This window comes from Salarias fasciatus, chromosome 12 (genome assembly GCF_902148845.1).
Source record: "Salarias fasciatus chromosome 12, fSalaFa1.1, whole genome shotgun sequence".
NCBI classification, from domain to species: domain Eukaryota; kingdom Metazoa; phylum Chordata; class Actinopteri; order Blenniiformes; family Blenniidae; genus Salarias; species Salarias fasciatus.
The window spans coordinates 22219984-22240364 of NC_043756.1; the positions used below are offsets into that span (position 1 = coordinate 22219984).

Consider the following 20381-nt stretch of genomic DNA (forward strand, 5'->3'; position numbering starts at 1 on the left):
TGACTTCTTTGAAATGCTTCTCCTGTTGATGCTTGATGACTGAAGTAATCAGAGAGAAATCAAACCACATGATTGTGACACGGAGTCGCTTGCTGATTCTTTTTTTTTTTTTTTTCTTTTCCAGATGAATGTGGGATAGTTGCCCAGATATCGCAGCCTCTCGCAGATAGCGACATTTCTGCCTATTACATAAGCACCTTCAGCTTCGACCACGCTCTGGTGAGCTCGACCACCACATCTGTTAAAAAAACGCCTGAAATGTGGGAAATTCATACAGAATATCATATGATATATATAAGCAAGTATTTTTTTTTTTTTTAATTCAAGAAGAAAGAAGCATTCACCTTCTTCCTTTTTAAACCCAGGTCTGTACTCTGAAGTGCTTTTATGAGAAATACGTAGATATGCAGTGCGGTATAGATCTGTGGTGAAGATTTGTTCGACAGCTTAGTGCACCCCAGCCAGCTGGTGCTCTCATCCATTTCTGCCACAGATGTTGGTGCAGGGGAGAAACCTTGCAAGCGGCATGTGTATTTCTGCTGAATGCAGAATTATTGAAGCACCAGACATTTCAAATAATTATATAGAAAGAGAAAAGTAGATGATTTGATGCGGAGATATTCTACTAGTATGTTTTGACAATTGTTTGGTACCAATCAATCACTCAATTAACAACATGCTAAATAAACTGAGAAATTTTCATTTGATGGAAGTCTTTAAGAATGTTAATTGTTCGAGGCCACTGTTCTTCTGGTTGTTTTGTAGATTACAATGTTCTTGGGACTTTCTCAGTTATAGCAAAGATAATTTGCACTCGTTGGCATTCTGAAATGACTATGTCAAAGCCTCCTGACATCATATGAAATATCATTTTTAGAATTGACACATTATCTATTTGGACATGTTTCGATGAGCCTCATTCACTCAAGTTCACTTCAACATGCTGAAGTGTGATCAGAGTTGTATTTTGTCAGTCTCCTTTGAAAAAAAAAGTCCTGCTCTCACTCTGTATTTTCCATCAAAGCAAAGTGAACTTGGTGATACTTTCCACAGTTCACGGGTTTTTTGCTAGCCTTTATTGAAGCTCATTCATATGCATGATTAACATTTGAATTGGTTGATCTTATCTATATAAACTTTCACATACTGTTATTACTTTGCTTCTATGGAAGGTGGAAAATATAAAGACGTTGTTCTTAAGACACCACCAGCGATGCTAAAACTTTAATTTAAGTGTCAGCTTGTAAACGTTACTAATAATTTATGCAATCCAAAGTGATTACAAGTATATGAAGAATGTTTTCCGTACGTCATTTGTTCGTAATTCTGTAGAAAGTTATCAGAGAGTTGGTCTGGAAATTGACCACCTACATTCTTCTGATAGATAAATTCTTCCTAAGTTCTGTTCTGATGGCGTCATGTTCTTGTACAATCAGTCATCCTTGGGTTATGTCCTCTGTTTTGCACTCTGTGGTTACCACCACTGTGTGTCAATCGCTTACATATGCATCCTGTCAGTGTGGAGCTAAAGAGACATTGTGTACATATCATGTGACCCATTTATGTTTGGTGCATTTATGAGGCCCGTGTTGCTTTTTGTACATGTAATTGTGAGCATAAAGCTCCAACGTCTCACAAAGACTCCTCACATGTCCTCCTCAAAGAATTTCAGAAACAAGTGCGTAACTCACTTTCATATCTGCCTTGTGTCGCCCAGCTTGTCATTTGGCTTAATTTAGCAATCCAGCGTCTTACTCAGATAAGGCTGTTGCATTACTTTGGTGTCATGAAATGCCATTGTTGCACGAACTTTGAACAAACACCTATATTTGTAAGCAGGTGTCACAAAATAACAAATTCCAATGAGTACTAATGGAGAAACTCAATGCGTCACAATGACTGGGTGCTGCAATTCAGTCAGTTTATCTGCGCTGTGACATTCAGTAGTGATCATTCAGATTTTTCTTTTTTAAACAAAACTCTGCTCCTTTAAATATGGGAAGAGTTTAATGAATGAAATGCAGAATGAAGGATGCAGAATATATCTCGAAGTCATGCAAAAGGTTGATTGCAGCGTGGATTTACGGTCTGGGAATTCAAAAATGAAACCAAAGTGTGGTTAATGAGGCACTGTTATTTGTAAGATCAGAGGGTCTTTGATCAAAGGTTTTGGGAATCATACCGTTAGTGAAATACTCTGAAACATAAATGTGTCTTATAGTCTGATGTAACCATGTAATCTTCTGAAAACCGCTTAACGGAAACAGCAGAGGTAATGTCCTAAAACTAAAACTGAAGAAAGCAAGACTGCGTCATTTGAACATGTGAAAACCCTTGTGAACGTTGGGAGGTGACCAGCTGCCTCATATTTTACTGTATCAATCATGATTTTCGTGAAAGACGTCTCAGGGAAATTCCAGCTGACATCAAGTAAACAGATGGATAAAGTGGATTTCCACTTGTTTTAATGGAGAGCTGGAAAACTAAAAATCTGGATGACATTGTCACTATTGTGTCTTTTTTGTAGCTCTCCATCGCAAATTGTCGAGAGGGTCGACTGGTCAAGAATGAAATTAAGTCATTTGGATCTATGATGGACTTTAATGAGTCTCGGTGATTGTAGAGCATCTTATTCTTATTGTCTACATGTTGCTACCTCAGAAATTGTGCAACTTCCTGTTGCTTTTGAATTTTGTGCTTTCTTCAATACTCCTACTAGGTGGAACTTGACTCACCAACCCGATAGCCTGGTAATTAAAAGACAGACTTGTTTCAGCATGACTGTCTCGGTTACCTGTGTTCCAGTGACGGAGCACAACAGGACACTGACTGTGTCACTCGAGGCCGTAAGCTCACTTTTAGCTGTGTTGTCCATCGAGTGTTGATCCAGAGACTTTAATAAGATCGGTTGCGCGCTAAATGTCCCCATAAAGACCCCTGTTCTTCCCTGAGACGGCCATATATCAACGCCCCCACAGCCCCATGCCACCGAGGGAGGAATAAACTGAAGGCTAATGTGTTGCTCGAAGTGCACTCAAGGAGTGTTTGGAATGATTTAATGTAAAAGAAAATTCGTACTCATCTTATTCAAACCTCTCAAGTCATTTTAACATTAAATCCTTGAAGTCAGAGGTGTCAAACATAAGGCCCATGGGCCAAAACCGGCCCACAAGAGGCTCCAATCTGGTCCATCAAACCACCAACAAAATTACAAAAATTACAAAATAAACGGCAACAAAAATATTTATTTATCTAAAACAAAATTATTAAGAGTAGCCATAACTCAACAGAGACTCAAGCTGAGATATCGGTGATGCTGCCTTGAAAAATAGCAACCGTGATATGAGCAAACTAGCATTAGCTTCAAAGGCATGCTGTCAGGGTGAGTTTGTGAAAACATGCATAAAGCAACAGCTGCAGGAGAAGTTTCTGGAACATTTCGCTGTATCTTGCATCACTAAAATGGACTTTATGTTGAGATTTCAGAACCACTTGTTTGGTTTTGCTAAAATATAGACTTTTCCAAATGGATATTCTGCACCACAACAAATAAAAACTTGGAAAGTTTGAATTTAAGAGTTATTATAGCACTATTTTACTGGTCCAGACCACTCAAGACAAAATTGCACTGTATGTGGCCCCTGAACTAAGAAACTTGTTATAATTTGACACCAGTTGATAAAAACCTACTCATGGCTGAATAAATCTGAACCTTCTGATCATTCACGATGCATTCACTGCCACTAAATCACCGTTACTTGTCTTCCACAGGTCCCAGAGGAGGACATAGTGAGTGTGATGGACATGCTCCAGCACCAGAGGAAGGAACCGGCGTCCAGCTGATGTGTCAAGTTTGGGCCGAGGCTGACGATCCTGGTGCTTCTCACCTGCGTCGAGGTGATGGGACAACAGGAAACGGAGGCCAAACTCTGTGCCTATTTAAGCACTGCATTGCCAGCAGTATTAACAAGCGTGCATTTGCCACGAGCACCAGAAGCACATTTCAGTGGCGTGTGTGTGTGCATGTGTGCACGCAGTCTTGTCTTAAGAGGCCTCCTATCATCACCTGTGCCATTCAGGAAGTGCTGAGACTGCAGTGGGCCTCACATGCACACATCACAGTGCACAATCTCTTCTGAAACACACACACACACACACACACACACACACACACACACACACACACACACACACACACACACACACACACATTTTTCAGCCATGTCTGATGGGGTCTTCCTCCTTTCTACAAGACTTGACATCTGTGTTGACAATAAGTTGTGCTCAGAAATTAAATGAAACTTTTTTTTTTTTGCGGCATACAATGGAACACACTCCATTTCTAACTTAGTCTTCCAGTAGTGTTTATGTGCTAAACATATGTGTCTAAGCTGTTTGTTTTTTGTTTGTTTTTTTTTTTCTTTTGCAGGTATTTGTGAAGCTGAATGTGTGAACCTTGTGAGATTGTTACAGTACTTTTCATACAAAATAAAAATGGTGACATACTTTAGATTGAGAATAAGCAGGTTGTTTTTGCAAATGCTGTTGGATACCCCTCCCCCCACCCCCACCAACCAGTAGGTCAGCATTTCTTAACGATAGCGTTACCCAAGGTCAACAACACTATGTCTTATCTTTTGTTATTTGCACAGTAAACTTTTTAATTTAGCCAGTACAGTCTCCGTGTTTTCTTTGGTACTGCTACATTTTATACAATTTGAAGTATTCTCTTGACATTTGTAACTTTGTGCTGCTTCATTCAATAAAAATTGTGTTTCAATAAAATCGGAGTCATTCGTGGCCTTTCCTAGCTGCTGTGTGTTGACATGGTGCATTCTAACTGGGCAGTAGGGATAATGGATCTGTTGGCACTAACACACTTGACTCTATCAGAACGAAGAGAAGCGACAACATCTGCACAGCTACATCCATCACCTGTACTGCTTTATTCATCTTAGACCCCACTTACAAAATACATGAAATGATATGTCATAATTTATTCTCAAAACTTTAAAGGGAAATATCCTGCTTGGAAAAAGGCATTCCTCTTACCCCAAGACTACTCCTGCCGCTGCATCCCTGAGGCCTGCTCCACACTTTAAGAACCACAGACCGACTTGGTTTGATAACAGTCAAAGTAGTAAGCAGAAGTAAACCAGTTCCCTATTGCAGGGGAGGCCTACATGGGACATATTTGTCACTTTTTTTCAGTAGTGACTCCCGAGTGTCACAGATCTGAAATCTTACATCACATGTTTAACATAAACTCATTCCTGATGGAGAAAGCCCTCTTGACTCGTTTTTTTTTTTTTTTTTTTTTTTTTTCTTCACGTTTGAAATAATTCTACAATTCTACAATCTTATTTAGCAGACACTTTTGTCCAAAGCGATGTACACACACATTCACACACTAGTGGAAGCGGCTGCCATGCAAGGCACTCAGTCCGTCCACTGGGGGCACCTGGGCGGTACCTCCTCTACCAGAGCCCTGGGAGCTTGAGGGTTCTGCAGGATCTTAGCTGTTCCTAGCAGTGCGCTCTTCTGGACAGAGATGTCAGATGTTGCTCCCGGTACTTTCTGGAGCCATGCATCCAGCTTGGGGGTTACTGCCCCTAGTGCCCCGATCACTACTGGCACTACTGTTGCCTTCATACACCACCACCAAGGATATTTCCCTTTAAAGTTTTGAGAATAAACCATGGCAAAAAAAGAGGACAATGCTATCATTTCATGTATTTTGTAAGTGGGATCTAAGAGAGCGCAGTTGTTTTGTTTTGTTGTTTTTTTTTTAATATAACATTTGAGTTTTCTGGTACATTGGCCATTGATATGAACGTGTGTGTGATGGATGGGCGAGCTGTCCAGGCATATTCTGACTGGGACTGGATGCAGCGTAGAGGAACTCTGATACATGATAAAATGGTATAGAAGATAGATTTGCAATATTTTTGTTTGCGATCAACACCAATTTGACGCTCAGCCCTCCGGTTGATGGTGGATCTGTGGTTCAGTGTATGACATTTACGGGATTGAACCTGCAACGTTGAAAGGCAGCCCACTCTACCGCTGATCCACGGCTAGCGTGTTCAAGATTCAGCATTCAAGTGAAATTGATACACGAGACAAATATGGAAAATCATGCAATTTCAAGAGAAATTAATGACAAGGTGATGACAGGACCTCATGAGTGAGGACAAGAAAATGACAAACACGAGACAAGAAAGAGGAAGAAAAACAGTGAATACAAATACAAAGAGTAACCATTGAAAATAAGCTAAATTAACAATTCAGTTTTCTGTCGAAGAACAGAATTGAATAGAATTATAAGTGAAACAGGTTGAAATATGAAATGTGAGGTGGAAATCTCTACAAAGAAGTGTCACACCTTTCTGTCTTTCTAAATTCCCAGTCTCTCTGTCATGGCGAGAATGATGTTTTAGATAAATGTTGTCATGGGGCTTTGTCATCCTCACGTGGGATTGTGTGTGGGATTTTAGATGACTGTCCACTCACTCTATATAAAAGCCGGATACTTACTTGCAGAACTTACATCTCACAGTTTTCGCTCGAGGTGCTGAGCATCAGGTGTATACATATATACACTTAATACAGTCACAATGGTTTGCAAATCAACTGGACCTCTATGGAACCACGGTAAATATTTTTTTTATTATTTAAAAGAAGTATATATTTCAGCTGTCGAATTTCAAATAGTAAATATTTTTGTTTGAACAAAGTTATGAGTATGTTTGATAAAATCTTTATGATGAAAAAGAAAACGCTCATGCGCTTAAACCTCATCAATCAAATTCCTGTGTATGAACGGGAGTGTCACCAGAATGATAACAGGAGAGACACTAATGAATCATTGATGGATTCCATTCCACAAAGTTGATTTATTGCAAGTAAATCTAAATCTGTCATGTTACGACTAGACCCCGTTGCAATTTACCTGCCCACCTTACAGCAAACAGCTAAAATATCAGCACCACTAACGGTAAAATACATCACCAAGATGCATAGAAGACATTATTTAAGTTTGAATGGTGGTGCTAAAAGGCATTCAGGGCTTTTGGGAAAAACAAAAAGAAGTTCAAATGTGATACTCTCATACCTGAAAATTAGGGTATTTCCTCCACAACCAGCAGTTTTGGAGGAGAAAGGACTACTAGGTCTGTTGTGAGTGGATCAAGTTTGTCAGTGATGCAACTGGACATGCTACAACTGATCCATCTTACTGGTATCCACAGCAGTATGAGATTGGTTTGACTCTTTAAAAACATTGTGAAGAAACCTTATCAAGTGATTCTATCTGACGTCCATTTCCACTTGGCCTAGCGATGGGGTCAAGAAAACTGACAAGCTGTTAATCGGTTCATTGAATGTATAAACATATGCCAAATCTTTTTGATGTATCAAGACTTACCTGTTTGAAAGAGAAATGTCTTGTTGCTTGTGGGGAAATTATATTTAATTGATCTTTTCTCAGTGTTCCTCTTAATGTTCCTGAAGACTCTGTGGATTCTCGTCCTTCCTGCTCCGACTCCAAACACATGTAAATGGAAAGAAAATTGCAACCTCATCAAGCTGCTGGAATTCGAAGCACAGCAACTCAAGGAGACATATGTAGGTAACACACTGCGCCACTGCTCTGACACACTTCCTTTGCTATTTAGCATAGTTGAATGTAGCACTTCTCAGGAAGCATGGGGTGAATGTGGACGTTTTGACAACAGTCGCTGTGTATTTAGACCAAATCCACACCTTTGTATCTGCTACCTATATTATTTGATTTAATCTGATATGATAAAAGACACAATAAGACATAATATGATACGAAACAATCCAAAACCATAATAGATTGTGATACATTGTGATATGATTTGATACAATATGATATGATACAATACAATGTGATACAATATAATAAAACAGTATGAGAAAATATGATGCGATGAGACACAATGTGATACGATACGATATGACACCGATGCAATGCAATATTGTATAATACCAACACAAATACTTTGAACAAAATGCATACAGAATCCAGCATCTGTGGGCCATTTATACAGTTTTATTAGCATCACAAATAGCTTGTGGGAGTAGTAATCCCAACCCGAAGAAAATAAAATCTAAATGAAAAAACACTGTCTTGAATGTCTAGTAATTAAAATGTAAAAATCTAAATAGTAAAATATGTTCAGGCTGAATTCACTTCATTCATCTTTGTGTTCCTACAGGAAAAACATCACCAGAGCAGCGGCTATTCACTTCCAGAGGACGTCCCTACCGCCGACATATCCGGCAGCAGCCTTTCCGAGCAGCTGCAGGACATCTACACGAAGGCCTTTCTGTTTCGTTGGCACATTTCAAATGTGGAAATATATGAGAAGGACCTTTTGCCCCATCCAGAACTCATGGTGGATTCCTTAAAAACTGTCAACAGTAGGCTGGAACAGATAAACTACAGTCTGCAGAACGCTGAGCCAGAGCTGGCCGCCCTCTCAACACCAGCACCACCACAGCTGTCACACGATGATGATCACTACTTAAAGAAAGTCTATGTGTGGGGAGTTATTTATACACTGAGAGACTGGGTCACACAAGTTCTGCAGCTACTCAAGTGTGACCAAGTGGAGGATACGTGTGACAGAAAATAAGCAGGAACTTGACTCACATAGAAAAATTGCTCCACCAGTTCAAGAAAAAGCTCAACTCTTTCAGCAAAGGTTCTTTTAAAGCTCTTTCATTTCTTTAGGTTGTTTTTATTTGATTTATTCATGGTCGCTTTTCATCTATTCGGATGATTTTGAAACTGTACTTGCCTTGTCAGCTAAATTCATTGTTACTTTTAAAAGACATGAAGACATAAAGTCGCTTGTCTTTAACATTCCAACAGAACATTCTTGCAACTCCACCATCCGCCACTAGGTGGTGTCATGAGTCACTCCAGTATTGTAGTTTTAAAAGTTTGGATCAGACCACCAGGCTGGTAAAGCATCAGAGACTTCCAGGAGTTATAACAGAGAATCTTGTTGTTTTTTTGTTTGTTTTTATTTTTTTTTTCTACTTTTTAATTTTTGGTAATATCTATGAAACATATATTTTAAGAGTTGATTTTAATGTATTGTGTGGATTTTACTTTGTTCAAATACATTCTTGTAACGTATTTAATTAGTGTTTACCAGATGTTTTAAATTAAAAGCATCTGACTGACTTCAGATGAGTTCTAGTTTTCACATCAGAAATATAAAATATTTCTGCCAATACAAACTACAAACATTCAACCAAAATTACTGACTGGATCGAAGCGTCCCACATTTTGAAAACACCATTTTGCACTTTTAAATAGCAATCGTGTATTTGTGCACAGTGTTGTTAAACACTTTTTTCCCTAAATATGCTACTGCTATGTATTTATGTTTAAATGTTGAGCAGACTTTAATGTAGCTTCAAACAGTATTATTTATACTTTGTTGTTTGTTTGTTTTTTTGTTTGTTTTTGTTTTTATTCATTGTGTTGAAAAATCTTGTATTATTCAAGGTATTGTTAATGGTGAAACAGTTTGGCACTTCATTAAAATATCTTTTCCCAAAATGGAGAGATGTATCACAAGGATGTGTATTTCATTTATACTGACCAACATTTTGAGTTTGTTTGTTTGGCTTTTATTTTGTTGTATTACTAAATGATGTTCAAGTATAAATAGGTTTGCATCGGGAGGTCAGACAAACAGTGAAGTACAATTCCTGTTAGAGAATGTCCAGATTTTCTTCTATTCTTGATATTCTTGTAAAAATGCCTTCCTTTTTGGATGCTTATATTGTGTCAGCATTTTCAATAAATAACAAATGACTTTTTGTGTGTTTTCTGATATAATACAATAGGGGAGAGAAAGTGTTACCTTCATGCTACTTTTTTTTTTTTTAATTTTAACTCATATATTTTTATAAAGCTGTATAAGCCAGTTGAATACAAAAAAAGAAGTAAATACATGAAAAGTGAAATGTCATAAATGCATGCAGAAATAATGTAAAAACAGGTGGTCAATTGTAGTTGCAACAGACTGATTATTTTCTCAGAATAACAGCCACATACAGGAAGTGAAGCATGAGATAGGACCAGAGAAGAAATTAATAAGCCGTATGTAGTCATAAGAGGGCCTGAAGCCTGTACAACGAAGCTGGATTAACATACCGGTGATATCTCTCCATGATCTGGATTGACAAAGCCAGACATTCGCAACCTTTAATAAGTGAAACCATGAAGCAGGTTATCAACTCACGAGTTCGAATCAGGTGTCTCCAATCATGATCAGTGCTTGCTCACATAAAAGGGGAGGTGTTTGGAGTGTCTAACCAATCACAGGCATGGAGAGGCTCTGCAGAGCAACCTATTTTACCATGGAGAAGCAATCACTCTCCAAATATATGAAGAATTCAAACACATCCTGCAGGTCAAAACCAACATTGTTGCTGCATGCGACAAAAGGCAGGAAGGAGGGTGGCAGAAAATTTCGACTCTGTTAATGCAGAACTTTGTAAGATTATACAATATAATTGAATCACACAGTTTAAACGGGCAGTTTAAACATAAATTCATGTTCCTCATGGTAAATGGATTTCACTTATAGAGTTTCTCCACTGCTTGAGCCGTCCCTAAAGTGCTTCACAATAACATTCAGTATCTTGCTCAAAGACACTTCCACATGTGGGACTATAGGGAATCGAACCTTTTGTAAGAATGGGCAGGTCCTTTTCCAACAGAACCCATTCATTCAGGAGGCTCGATCTCTTATCAGTCAAACTTTATTCATAATGCACTTTTCATATTTTAAAAAAAAACAACACAAAGTGCTTATCCAGAGTGTAACTTGCTCCAGAGCAGGCTAGCTGTTCAGCCTCAGTTACCATGATGATTTATCCCAAAAAGAAGTGAGCCTGCTTCGTAAAACGGAAAATCCAGGATTAATCCCTGAAGTTTTCTCACTAAGAGAACATTCTCCTGCATAGTCCAGGCCTCTGATTAACACTGATACTTATTCACTAGAGTATTTTAAATACAAGCCTGAAAATTCTGTTGGTTTTGCAAAAAAAAAAAAAAAGAAGAAGAAGACAAAAACAGCATTGCATTTATTTGCCCAGTGTGTACATGCATTGGTTTCAGCAAAGTTTGTGTTTAAAATGTTACATATTGTTAAAAAAAAAGAAGAAAAAAAAGTTTTCATATAATCATTTCATTATTTGCACAATTTCATGCATCAGATTTGTAAGTGCATGCTAAACGTTGTACATGCCACAGATCAGAGTCATCAAACTGTGTGGGGAATCTGACAGGCTAACACAGTTTGGATGGCCAGTAGATGAAATAAGAGGTTAAGATGGACAAACAAACAAAAATGTACCTGAATCAACTCAGGGATATGTGACCTACAGCATAATCAAAGGCTAAACCTTTCTGACATCAGTAATCTGTTGGTATATTGTGTCCACAACAGCAGGTAGAAAAGCTTCTTTGATCAGTATTTTGTGACTAATGTGTGATGACTACATATGATTGAACTACATTTGCTTTCATGCATGAAGTTATCTTTTATCTGTTGTAACTTGCTCCATGTTGCCTGTTTGTCATTCACTCATCTATCTTATTTGTATATGTTTTCTCTCAAGTTGCAATGCCGTTTTTTTAATTTTTTGACTGATGTTTTGAATGGTGAGTTGCTTGCAACTCTGCCGCTACAGTAGTAGAGGAATTTTTCTTTTTTCAGTTTGATGGTATTAGTTACTATTTTCCCTTTCTGTGTGGAGTTTACCTGTTCTTCCTGTGCATACTGGAGTTCTCTCAAAGGCAAACATGTATTTGTGGGAGACTGACCCTTAAAAAAAAAGGGCAAACCTGTCAGAAGTCGATTTTGGCTAAAATCCCTGATATGATGTTAACTCTTGGTCTTTCAGAAGATGATGAATAAGTAAAATGTAAAATGAGAAGTATGGCCGTTAGTAATTAAATACTTATTAGATATTTCAAAGTGAAAGGATCCAGCAAATAAAGTCAGAGTGTGCTGTTTATTATTTATGGATCCCAGCTTCAAACAATCGGTTGTCCGTTAACATTGTGATCTTGGCAATCTCAGTTAATGTAAATTGTACATATTGTACTACAAAAGTAAAAATATTCATTAAGCAATTTAATTGGCTTCATCAGAGCCACCTCAACTTGCTCTGGTTACAAAATACTTTTACTCGGAATACTCTGTTGATAGTGATAACCATGCAACATGAGTTTACCAGATTGCTAAATATTCTGTCTGCAAACAGAAATCCTCCTCAAACCAATTCTGCTTAAATATGTGACGCCACATGATTTGACTTTCTTCACACTTCTGCAACCTCTTATCGATAGCGAGGGTTAGATATTAATCATCTTCATTAGAAATCTGCTATGTTTCCTTTCATGGAAACAGCGTGAAAAACCAATACTACAGGATGCTGACTAGTTGATTGGGTTACCTTCTTCGTCAAAGGATATGACCGAGATAGGGATCAAGATGTTTATCTTCACAAATTCTACTTCACGCCACCTCAAAAGATGAGTGCAAGCATAAAAGCATTCCTTTGTGACAGGTTGCAAGGCAGTACGAGTGTCTTGATATTACACAAAACGATTGAGTAGACTGATAATGAACTACAGGACAGGTATGACCTGGGAAATTATTACTTTGTTTTTGTTCTAAAGGAAAAAACCTTAACATCAATCAGACCTGTTGAAGTAATTTTGCGCTTTGCTTCAGGTTTTGTGTGTGTCTGGATTTTCACCTTGATGGCAAATGGAGATGCAAGGCGCTCTCAAAGGAAACACGCGGCCAGGGTTTCGTGCAGGCCCAGAGAGCTGATCGCCCTCACCAAAACCCAGATGGAAGCCAGCCTGGCAGCTTTTGTAAGTAAAAGGTTTACATGAAGGTTTTAGAGTCAATATGAACATCTGAAGCCTAAGTCAATGAAAATCGCTGTGCAGGCAGCAGGATCAAAAATTAATCATTAATTCCTGTAAAAATGCATTAACATGGAAAAATCTGGCATCTGTAAGAATAAATCATAGGAATATACAGTATGTCATTGTTAACACACCCTGCTTATAATTACTGAAATGCTCATCATCCAATGTGAGTTTCTCTGCAGGTTTCAGATTTTATTATCTTAGATAAAATGTAACTCCATCATGAGAATAGTGGATGTTAAAGGGCAACTTCGGTTTTTTGACACCTGGACCTTATTTCTAGGTGTGTGCATGCTCACGTACTCACTCAGACAAACATCGTGCAGCTCGGAGTCCTTCAGAAGTTATTTAGATCCAACCGATAGATCCAACCGCGGCGCGGCAGCTCCAGATCTCCGCTCCCAGGCGGAGACGCGCTCCGTGCCGGCCACGGAGCACGCGGGGACCCGCCACATAACCACGGAGGCGCGTGAAGCAGGCTGCGGCACGGCTGCTGGAGCTCTCCCGTCGCCGCCGTGGAGCAGCTCCGGGCTGTTTACCCAATCGGCCCCAACTCGGCCCCTGGAAGTCAGGCACCCAGGCGCCGTGACAGCCGAGGCTGCTCTCCAACGTTCCCATCCGAGCTAATTGTGGCTAAGTCAGCGAAAACTGTCAGCTGACCCACCTGAAGACAGTAGACGACCTGACTTTATGATAACACTGGCGATGGATGAAAAAATACAGCCGAAATGAGCGATTTTGCAGAGATTATGTCCCGCGTTGAAGCTCCCCTGCCGTGGCCCCCGCTAAGTGCGGCTAAATCGGTTGGATCTAAATAACTTCTGAAGGACTCCGAGCTGCACGATGTTTGCCTGAGTGAGTATATGAGCATGCACACACCTAGAAATAAGGTCCAGGTGTAAAATAACCAAAGTTGCCCTTTAAGAATGAAATCTGAGTCCCTTAATTGATTAAGACAAACAGATTATGTCTCATGTCTCTGGGAAATTGTGTTTAGGGAACATGGCATAACCTAACATAACATAGACCTTGTTTTTTTGTCTTGAGTTGAACTATCATAAACTGCTATGTGAATAAGGCTCATATGCATGCAGTGAGAGCATTATAACCAGAAATACAATGCAAAAAAATTAGGCGAAAATTTGAATCTTACATTTTATTAAAAAAAAACACACTCAATGAATCAGAATAAGAACGTTTCATTAGATATTTGGCATGTTTCTTGTGTATAGTGCATTGTGTATAGTTTTACCTAGTGGACTGAATATTTGCTTGACTGATGATTAACTAACTGATATGTTAGTTGGTTGTTTGACAGACACACATTTATTCTTTCATTCATTGATTTATTATTGATTAATTGGTTGGTGGTCAGTTGAATAAATGGTTTGTTTGGCTTATTGGTAAACTGCTGGATGGATTAACTGATTGATTTGAACATGCTGAGGGGTCAGTTTCCCTGTCTTCCTGTAGATACAGTAAGTAGAGTTTGTATTCTGTTTATATGCTATTGTGCTGCTCTTTTCCAGGACAATACCAACGGGAAGCACCTGGGGACGTGGTCCCCCGGCTTCCCCGAGCTCAAGGTCCACCGGGACTCCCCTGTCAACGAGTCAAAGGTGCTGTGCAGCCTCTCCTTCATGGCTCAAGGCCTGGAAGAAGTCTTGGAGGACCAGAAAAACGACCTCAATCCAACCGCCGAGTCGCTCCACAAGAAGCTGCGGGACACCATCTCCACCGTCAACATGCTGGCAGCGTGTCTGCGGAGCGTCCTCCATGGCGAATGCTCCCCGGAGCCGTCGCCGCCCACGCTGCCAGAGCAGGCTTTCCAGAGGAAGCAGTGGGGCCACACGCTGCTGAAGACAGCCAGGGAGTATCTCAACTGGCTGCAGCACAACTTTGTCCATCGCGTTACACAGATCAGGGTGAGGAACGGGAGACACAGGGGCAGTAAGCCCCGCCAGTACTTAGAAGGGAGCGGGTACCACCTGTAGCTCCCAACTCAGTGTCTGTAAACCTTTCAAAGCATTTCACCAGCTGATAGAATGTATTTCCATAGGAATGCATTTCCTTTTTAAAAGTACAGATGGAAGGTTCAGGAAAATGAAGATGTTAGATGATGAGATTATTAACATTTTCAGATTTGTGCAGAGGCTTGAAACAACTGAGCAACAAATAGGATCTACCAGCCTCGCAACTTTAACAACTAGTTAGCTTTGCATAGCATGGGAGGGGAACTTCTCAGTCATTCATTATTTAAATGAGATAACCGGGTGGGACATTCAGCTCCTTGCTTATTTTTATGGTATTTTTCTGAGTATGTATCATGATGGAAGACACTCATCGGCAGCAATTTGTAAGAAAACACCCACACTCAGCAAAAATAACAATAAAAACACTCATCTTCTTTGATGTAGTTTTGTTCATGGTACAATTTTTTTAACCACACACTTCTTTTCTTTTCCATCGGCCTGAGTGTATTTTTCACTTTCTTTCCATGCTGTGCCTCTGAAGTCATTGCATCTCTTTATGGTATCTATTTTTGGGTATATCGTGACCTCTCCTGGTTGCTTCTTATCTCTGAGGTCATTTGAGTTTCTGTTGCTCTCTGTTCCTTCAGTGGCCTCTTTTATCTCACTGATAATTTTTGCCTCTGTTGGCGGCAATTTTGTGTCACTTGGTAAGTGGATTTTAAGTTTGACACACTGGGCGGCCCTTATTCATATTTCTGCAATTACCATTAAAGATATTGATAATATCCCCAAATTTCCAGCAAGACAGCGGATGCAGTAATTTCCCAAAATGAAATTAAATCAGAAACGTCTTGGTTTTATTAAATCTGATCGCTCACAGCGGTCGACATGCTCCCATGTGATGGTAATTAATCAACTTGCCAACAAAGCAAATGAGAAAGGGCTCTGATACATTTCCTAATTACAGCGGTTTGTTTTCGCGGCCTTCATTGTGATTAATTGTTTTGCTCTGGCCACGTCTCCCCTGTGAGCCGGTTCCGCTGCCCGAGGAGGGACGAGCGGCGGATAAACATCACCTTCTGGGAGCCACCAGCCTGGACTCCACTCATTTGGTTTCACGGTGAGATGTGGGCACAGATGGACGGAGCGAGGGAAGATAAGTCTGTCAGAGCCCCATCAAAGCAATACATTACAATGACACCGTTAAAAAAAAAAAAAAAAAAAAGATTAATGTGGGTCTCCTCCTCGATCAATTAATGTTGGATCAGAAGTGTTAATGTTCCGTTGTTCACTGTGTCATTCAAATGACTTCTCATAACGCTAAGGATTGCTTATTTTATTTGTAAAATTACATATATAGTAGTCTATATATGATCAAAATAAAGTGGGTTTTTTTTTAGTTTATTTGGCATGGTTGATATTATTTTAGAACAATGGACCAACATCATTTCCCTTTTTCCTTAACAACGTCCGTCTTTCATCTTCTGAAACAACTTTCATTGTTTTTCAAGGCACTCTGCATTCACAGTGACGGTGAAACTGAAGGAAAACGTCCTAATTTACACACAAAAAACATCAGAGCTCAGTCAAACACAGATAAACCTCTGAGAGGCGACAACTCTGCTGAACTGAATCAATTTTTTTTGGTAGATCTGGTAAAACTGAGGATGCCGTTAAGACAGCAAACCAAGTGTTTGCAATTCATACTGAGAAACGTAACAGCCACAGGTCCATGAATTCCACTAAAACTTAAAAAGGTCACTTCACCTGTGGTTTTAAACTGTTTTTTGTACTATCAACTGTGGAAGAGCGATGCTTTTAGATGTAATGAAACATGCTGAGCAAGCTTTGAGAAGTCTGAATTTGTGCTTTTGTCTAATGAGATAGAATTTCTTATGTCACTGAGTTTTCCATCCAAACTGAGGAGGCATACGATGAATATAATAAAACAATCAAAAAGTAGTAACCAGTTATAACATCCACATCAATCAAATTTACTTCAATATCTATGTTTCTGCAATATCCAGTCAGTCCTGCTCTTATTTTTACTAGATTGATAGTTCGTAGTAGTTATATTCACAAAGTAGGACATCTGTTTCAAGTTCAGTTGAACTCCAGACATGAAAGTGACTTATTAAACCATCAAACTGGAATTATGAGACTGTAGAAGCCGACAGACACTTCAAAAACCACTTTATCAAGACAAAAAAAAGAATGTGTTCCTTTGATAAAAATAGAGAGCTATCATAAATGTTTGCATGTGAACAACAATCACGGCAGGTAACGTGTCATTTCACAGTCACTTTTTATTAAATATCCATTTCAGATGCATGCAATATACAGAGATGTAATGACACATTCTTTGCCATTATAAATCCATCAACAAAACAAAACAATGACGAAGAAGGAAGCAAATCCTGCTGGATGAGTTCATGTGGACCTGGTGATCATCACGGATGAATGTATGACGCCTTCGATGCACTTATGAAGTGTAAATAATCAAATCACACACAGCATTTGTCCTTTCCGAGTTCGGCCTCGGTTGTCTTCGTGTCTTAACAACACGGAACAATCCGTGGCAGTGTTTCATGAGTAGAGTCACCTTCAGTGTCCTCAAGTGTCCAAACACAGACGTTTTATTGACCTGACGCTCTTTCTGTCCTCGGAAACGGAGAGTAAATCAGTCACACTGGAAGGAGCTCTGGAGGACTTTCGCCATAACAGTACTTGGCCTGAGGATTTCTGTACGTGTTCTCATGCTGGACGCTCTGCGAGAGAGGAACACAAGAGGAAGTATGATTATGACAACTGAGCGAGAGGAGAAGAAAAGCATGTTCAGTCAGATACATTACAGACTCCATTTTGCTGAGACAGACTCTGTGCTACTGAAGAGAACAACAGGTAAAATTAGCAGTATGTTTGTGGTGGTGTCCTCTGATGCAGATTCTCTCAGGTATCTTACTGCGTGTAAAACTGGTTGTGCATGTGGCAATTTCACCCACACTTGCTTAAATTTTTTTAAAAAGTCCTGTAGATTTATTTACAATAAAAAAAACAATACTGTCGCCAGTTTTTTCACATGCGGGAAAATACATTCACACTCATCAACATCCATTATTATGTTCATAATGTATCAACCGTCACTGTCGTGCTTATTGTGGTGACGCATCTACGTAATCATCGCTTTCAAGATGTATTCACCGTTTCAAAATGAAACAGTTAAAAGGACAAGCTAACAAAGCTTGTTCTTGTTCTTTCACATCGTGACATACTTGTGACGACGTCCTGCATTTGGCCAGGCACAGCTCGAAATGGTCCTCCACGGCGGTGAAGAGGTTCTGGAAGCCTTCAGCCGCTCGATTCAGGAAGCGCTCGAGGAGAGGTTGCTGAGTGACAGCACACAGATAAAAAAGTGAGTGCGAGCAAAGCATTAAAAATGCAGATGTCAATCTGTCTAAAGTGTCTTTAGAGGCACGTCTACATATAGAACCTTCCTCCCAACAATGAGATAGCGTCTAAATTCTTGCAGTTCAGGATAACCTATTGCAACATGAGCATGCAAACTGCATCAGTAGATGTAGCTAAAAGACAGCGGAGCGTGACGGTGAAAAAACACGCTGACCCACCATGTCATGGATTACCTTATCGGGCTGAAGGCAGCAGGACACGCAGTACTCGTAGATGCTACAGCAGCCGTTGGCCAGGCAGCTTTTACAGATGTACTGCCTCGTGCTGGGAGCGTTAACGTTACAGCATCCGTTGACCAACAAGTCGTTCCTCTCACAGACGTAACCTGAGGCACACAGCAGAAGCATACACATGAAAACGATGTTACAGTTGCACTGTGTTACCACGACTGTGTGGCAGCCTTCCAAATCCTCACCCAGCTCGTCTGTGAGCAGCGTCTTGCCCTGGATGGAGTTTCTGCACTGGGTGATCTGCCGGCTGCTGTTTCCCAGGTTGAAGCGGACTTTCCAGGGGATGCGGTGGTCTGAGTCTCGGACCTCGAGCAGCGTGCGGTCCCGAATGGTTCGCTCCTCCTGCAAGAAGATGGAGGAGGAGAGACGATTCAAAGATCAGTGTGAGAATGCCTGGCATTAGGTTTGGTCAATGCAGGTATCATTGATTTGAGGATAAGCAGGACAGACTGGAGGATGACTGAGAAGTCCTTTATAACAGTGCTGACCAGGCAGTTGACATTTGCTGTGCTAAAATTGCATGAGATTTTGTTTAAGTCAAAAAAGGGAACAACATTCACGTTCACCTAAAGGTTTTTGGGTTTTAAACGGATATATCAGGTATACAACACAAGTTTTTAATGACAGATATAACTTCATCAGATGTACTAATGATATTCAACTCGAACGTGCCAGGCTGGTGTCGATCCCTGCTAACTATAATGAAATACCAAATTACACACTGGACAGGTCACTGGTCCATCACAGGACAAACAGAAAAACAGACACATTCGTGCCGACACCTCATGCATGTTTTGGACTGGGAGAGTGCCTGGAGAAATCCCACTAATGCACTAGACTCAATCAAACCGTGGAGATCCTCCACTCAGGCCCAGTGACATGATGCAAGATCTTCCATCTTTGCATTTATTCATCAAACTTTTCAGTATCTCACTGTTGCATGCATTCCCCAACAGACCAATAACATGCATGTCAGTTCAATAGGTGACCCTAAATTGCTCCTAGGTGTTTGCTCTGCGGTGGACTGGTGACCTCTCCAGAGTGCATCCTGCTCCCACCCTGCTATCCTAAAGCAGTGAAGAAGATGAATGGATGTGCAGGAGAGGACAGAAGCAGGAGGGTGTGTGTGAAACACTCGGCCGTGTGTGAGCGATACCTGTTTGAGTGTGCTGGTGAGAAAGTAGATGAGAGACAGTCCAAACACGACTCCCAGCACCCAGCGCTTCCTCAGTAGCCTCCGCAGCACCATCATGGCATGGCTCGGATGGAGATTGGCTCATCAGCAGCTAGCTAACCCATGCTGCGGGTTTTCTTCCCTGACACGAATGGTAATTTGCCAGTAGCTTTTTTTTTTCTTCTTCTGGAGCTGTGAAGAGGGTTGTTTATGCTTCGGAGAAGCTCCGTTACGTGCTAGCGTAAAAGCCTGCTTTGTTAGCCTGCGAGCTACCAGATGTCAGCAGCGGCTAAACCTGATAAAATACACGAATATAAAGTCCGAACACATTCAGTCGCAGCAGAGTGATGCGGTTTTATACCGGCCCCGTTGCATCCAGGATCAGACTTGAGGACCAGCAGCTGCTGTGAGGTCTTTTTCCCCCCTAACATCCACAATTAGCAAAAACACATCTGCAACACGGAAGTGACGTGGTGTGACAGGACGTGCTGATTGGGTGGATGGCGCGGTCTGTGACGTCATGCCGGAAATTGTGC

The 20381-nt window shown here is 40.3% G+C and overlaps 3 protein-coding genes across 4 annotated transcripts in view; 2 read left to right on the plus strand and 1 right to left on the minus strand.

Moving 5' to 3' along the window:
- Positions 1 to 20381, plus strand: part of castor1 (cytosolic arginine sensor for mTORC1 subunit 1) — a 40530-nt gene that overhangs the window by 12307 nt on the left and 7842 nt on the right. The window contains exons 8-10 of one of the 2 annotated variants that reach the window (XR_003932521.1): positions 125 to 219; positions 3772 to 4404; positions 14920 to 14925. Coding sequence is in view for 1 of the 2 variants with exons in the window: in XM_030103976.1 (XP_029959836.1) it covers positions 125 to 219; positions 3772 to 3843 (167 nt within the window). In the remaining variant the exon portion in view is untranslated. Of the gene's footprint in view, positions 1 to 124; positions 220 to 3771; positions 4784 to 14919; positions 14926 to 20381 lie in introns of those variants that run through there. The other variant, XM_030103976.1, reaches the window with a different exon arrangement.
- Positions 12635 to 14994, plus strand: LOC115397800 (uncharacterized). Its single transcript, XM_030104262.1, has 3 exons — positions 12635 to 12699; positions 12795 to 12940; positions 14530 to 14994. The coding sequence occupies exons 1-3, from the start codon at positions 12684 to 12686 to the stop codon at positions 14992 to 14994; spliced, it is 627 nt and encodes a 208-aa protein (XP_029960122.1). The 5' UTR covers positions 12635 to 12683.
- spring1 (SREBF pathway regulator in golgi 1) lies at positions 17260 to 20312 on the minus strand. Its single transcript, XM_030103978.1, has 5 exons — positions 19828 to 20312; positions 18857 to 19013; positions 18615 to 18766; positions 18246 to 18359; positions 17260 to 17741 (listed from the first exon to the last, which is right to left on the minus strand). Exons 1-5 carry the CDS (start codon positions 19921 to 19923, stop codon positions 17658 to 17660), a joined length of 603 nt encoding a protein of 200 aa, XP_029959838.1. The 5' UTR covers positions 19924 to 20312; the 3' UTR covers positions 17260 to 17657.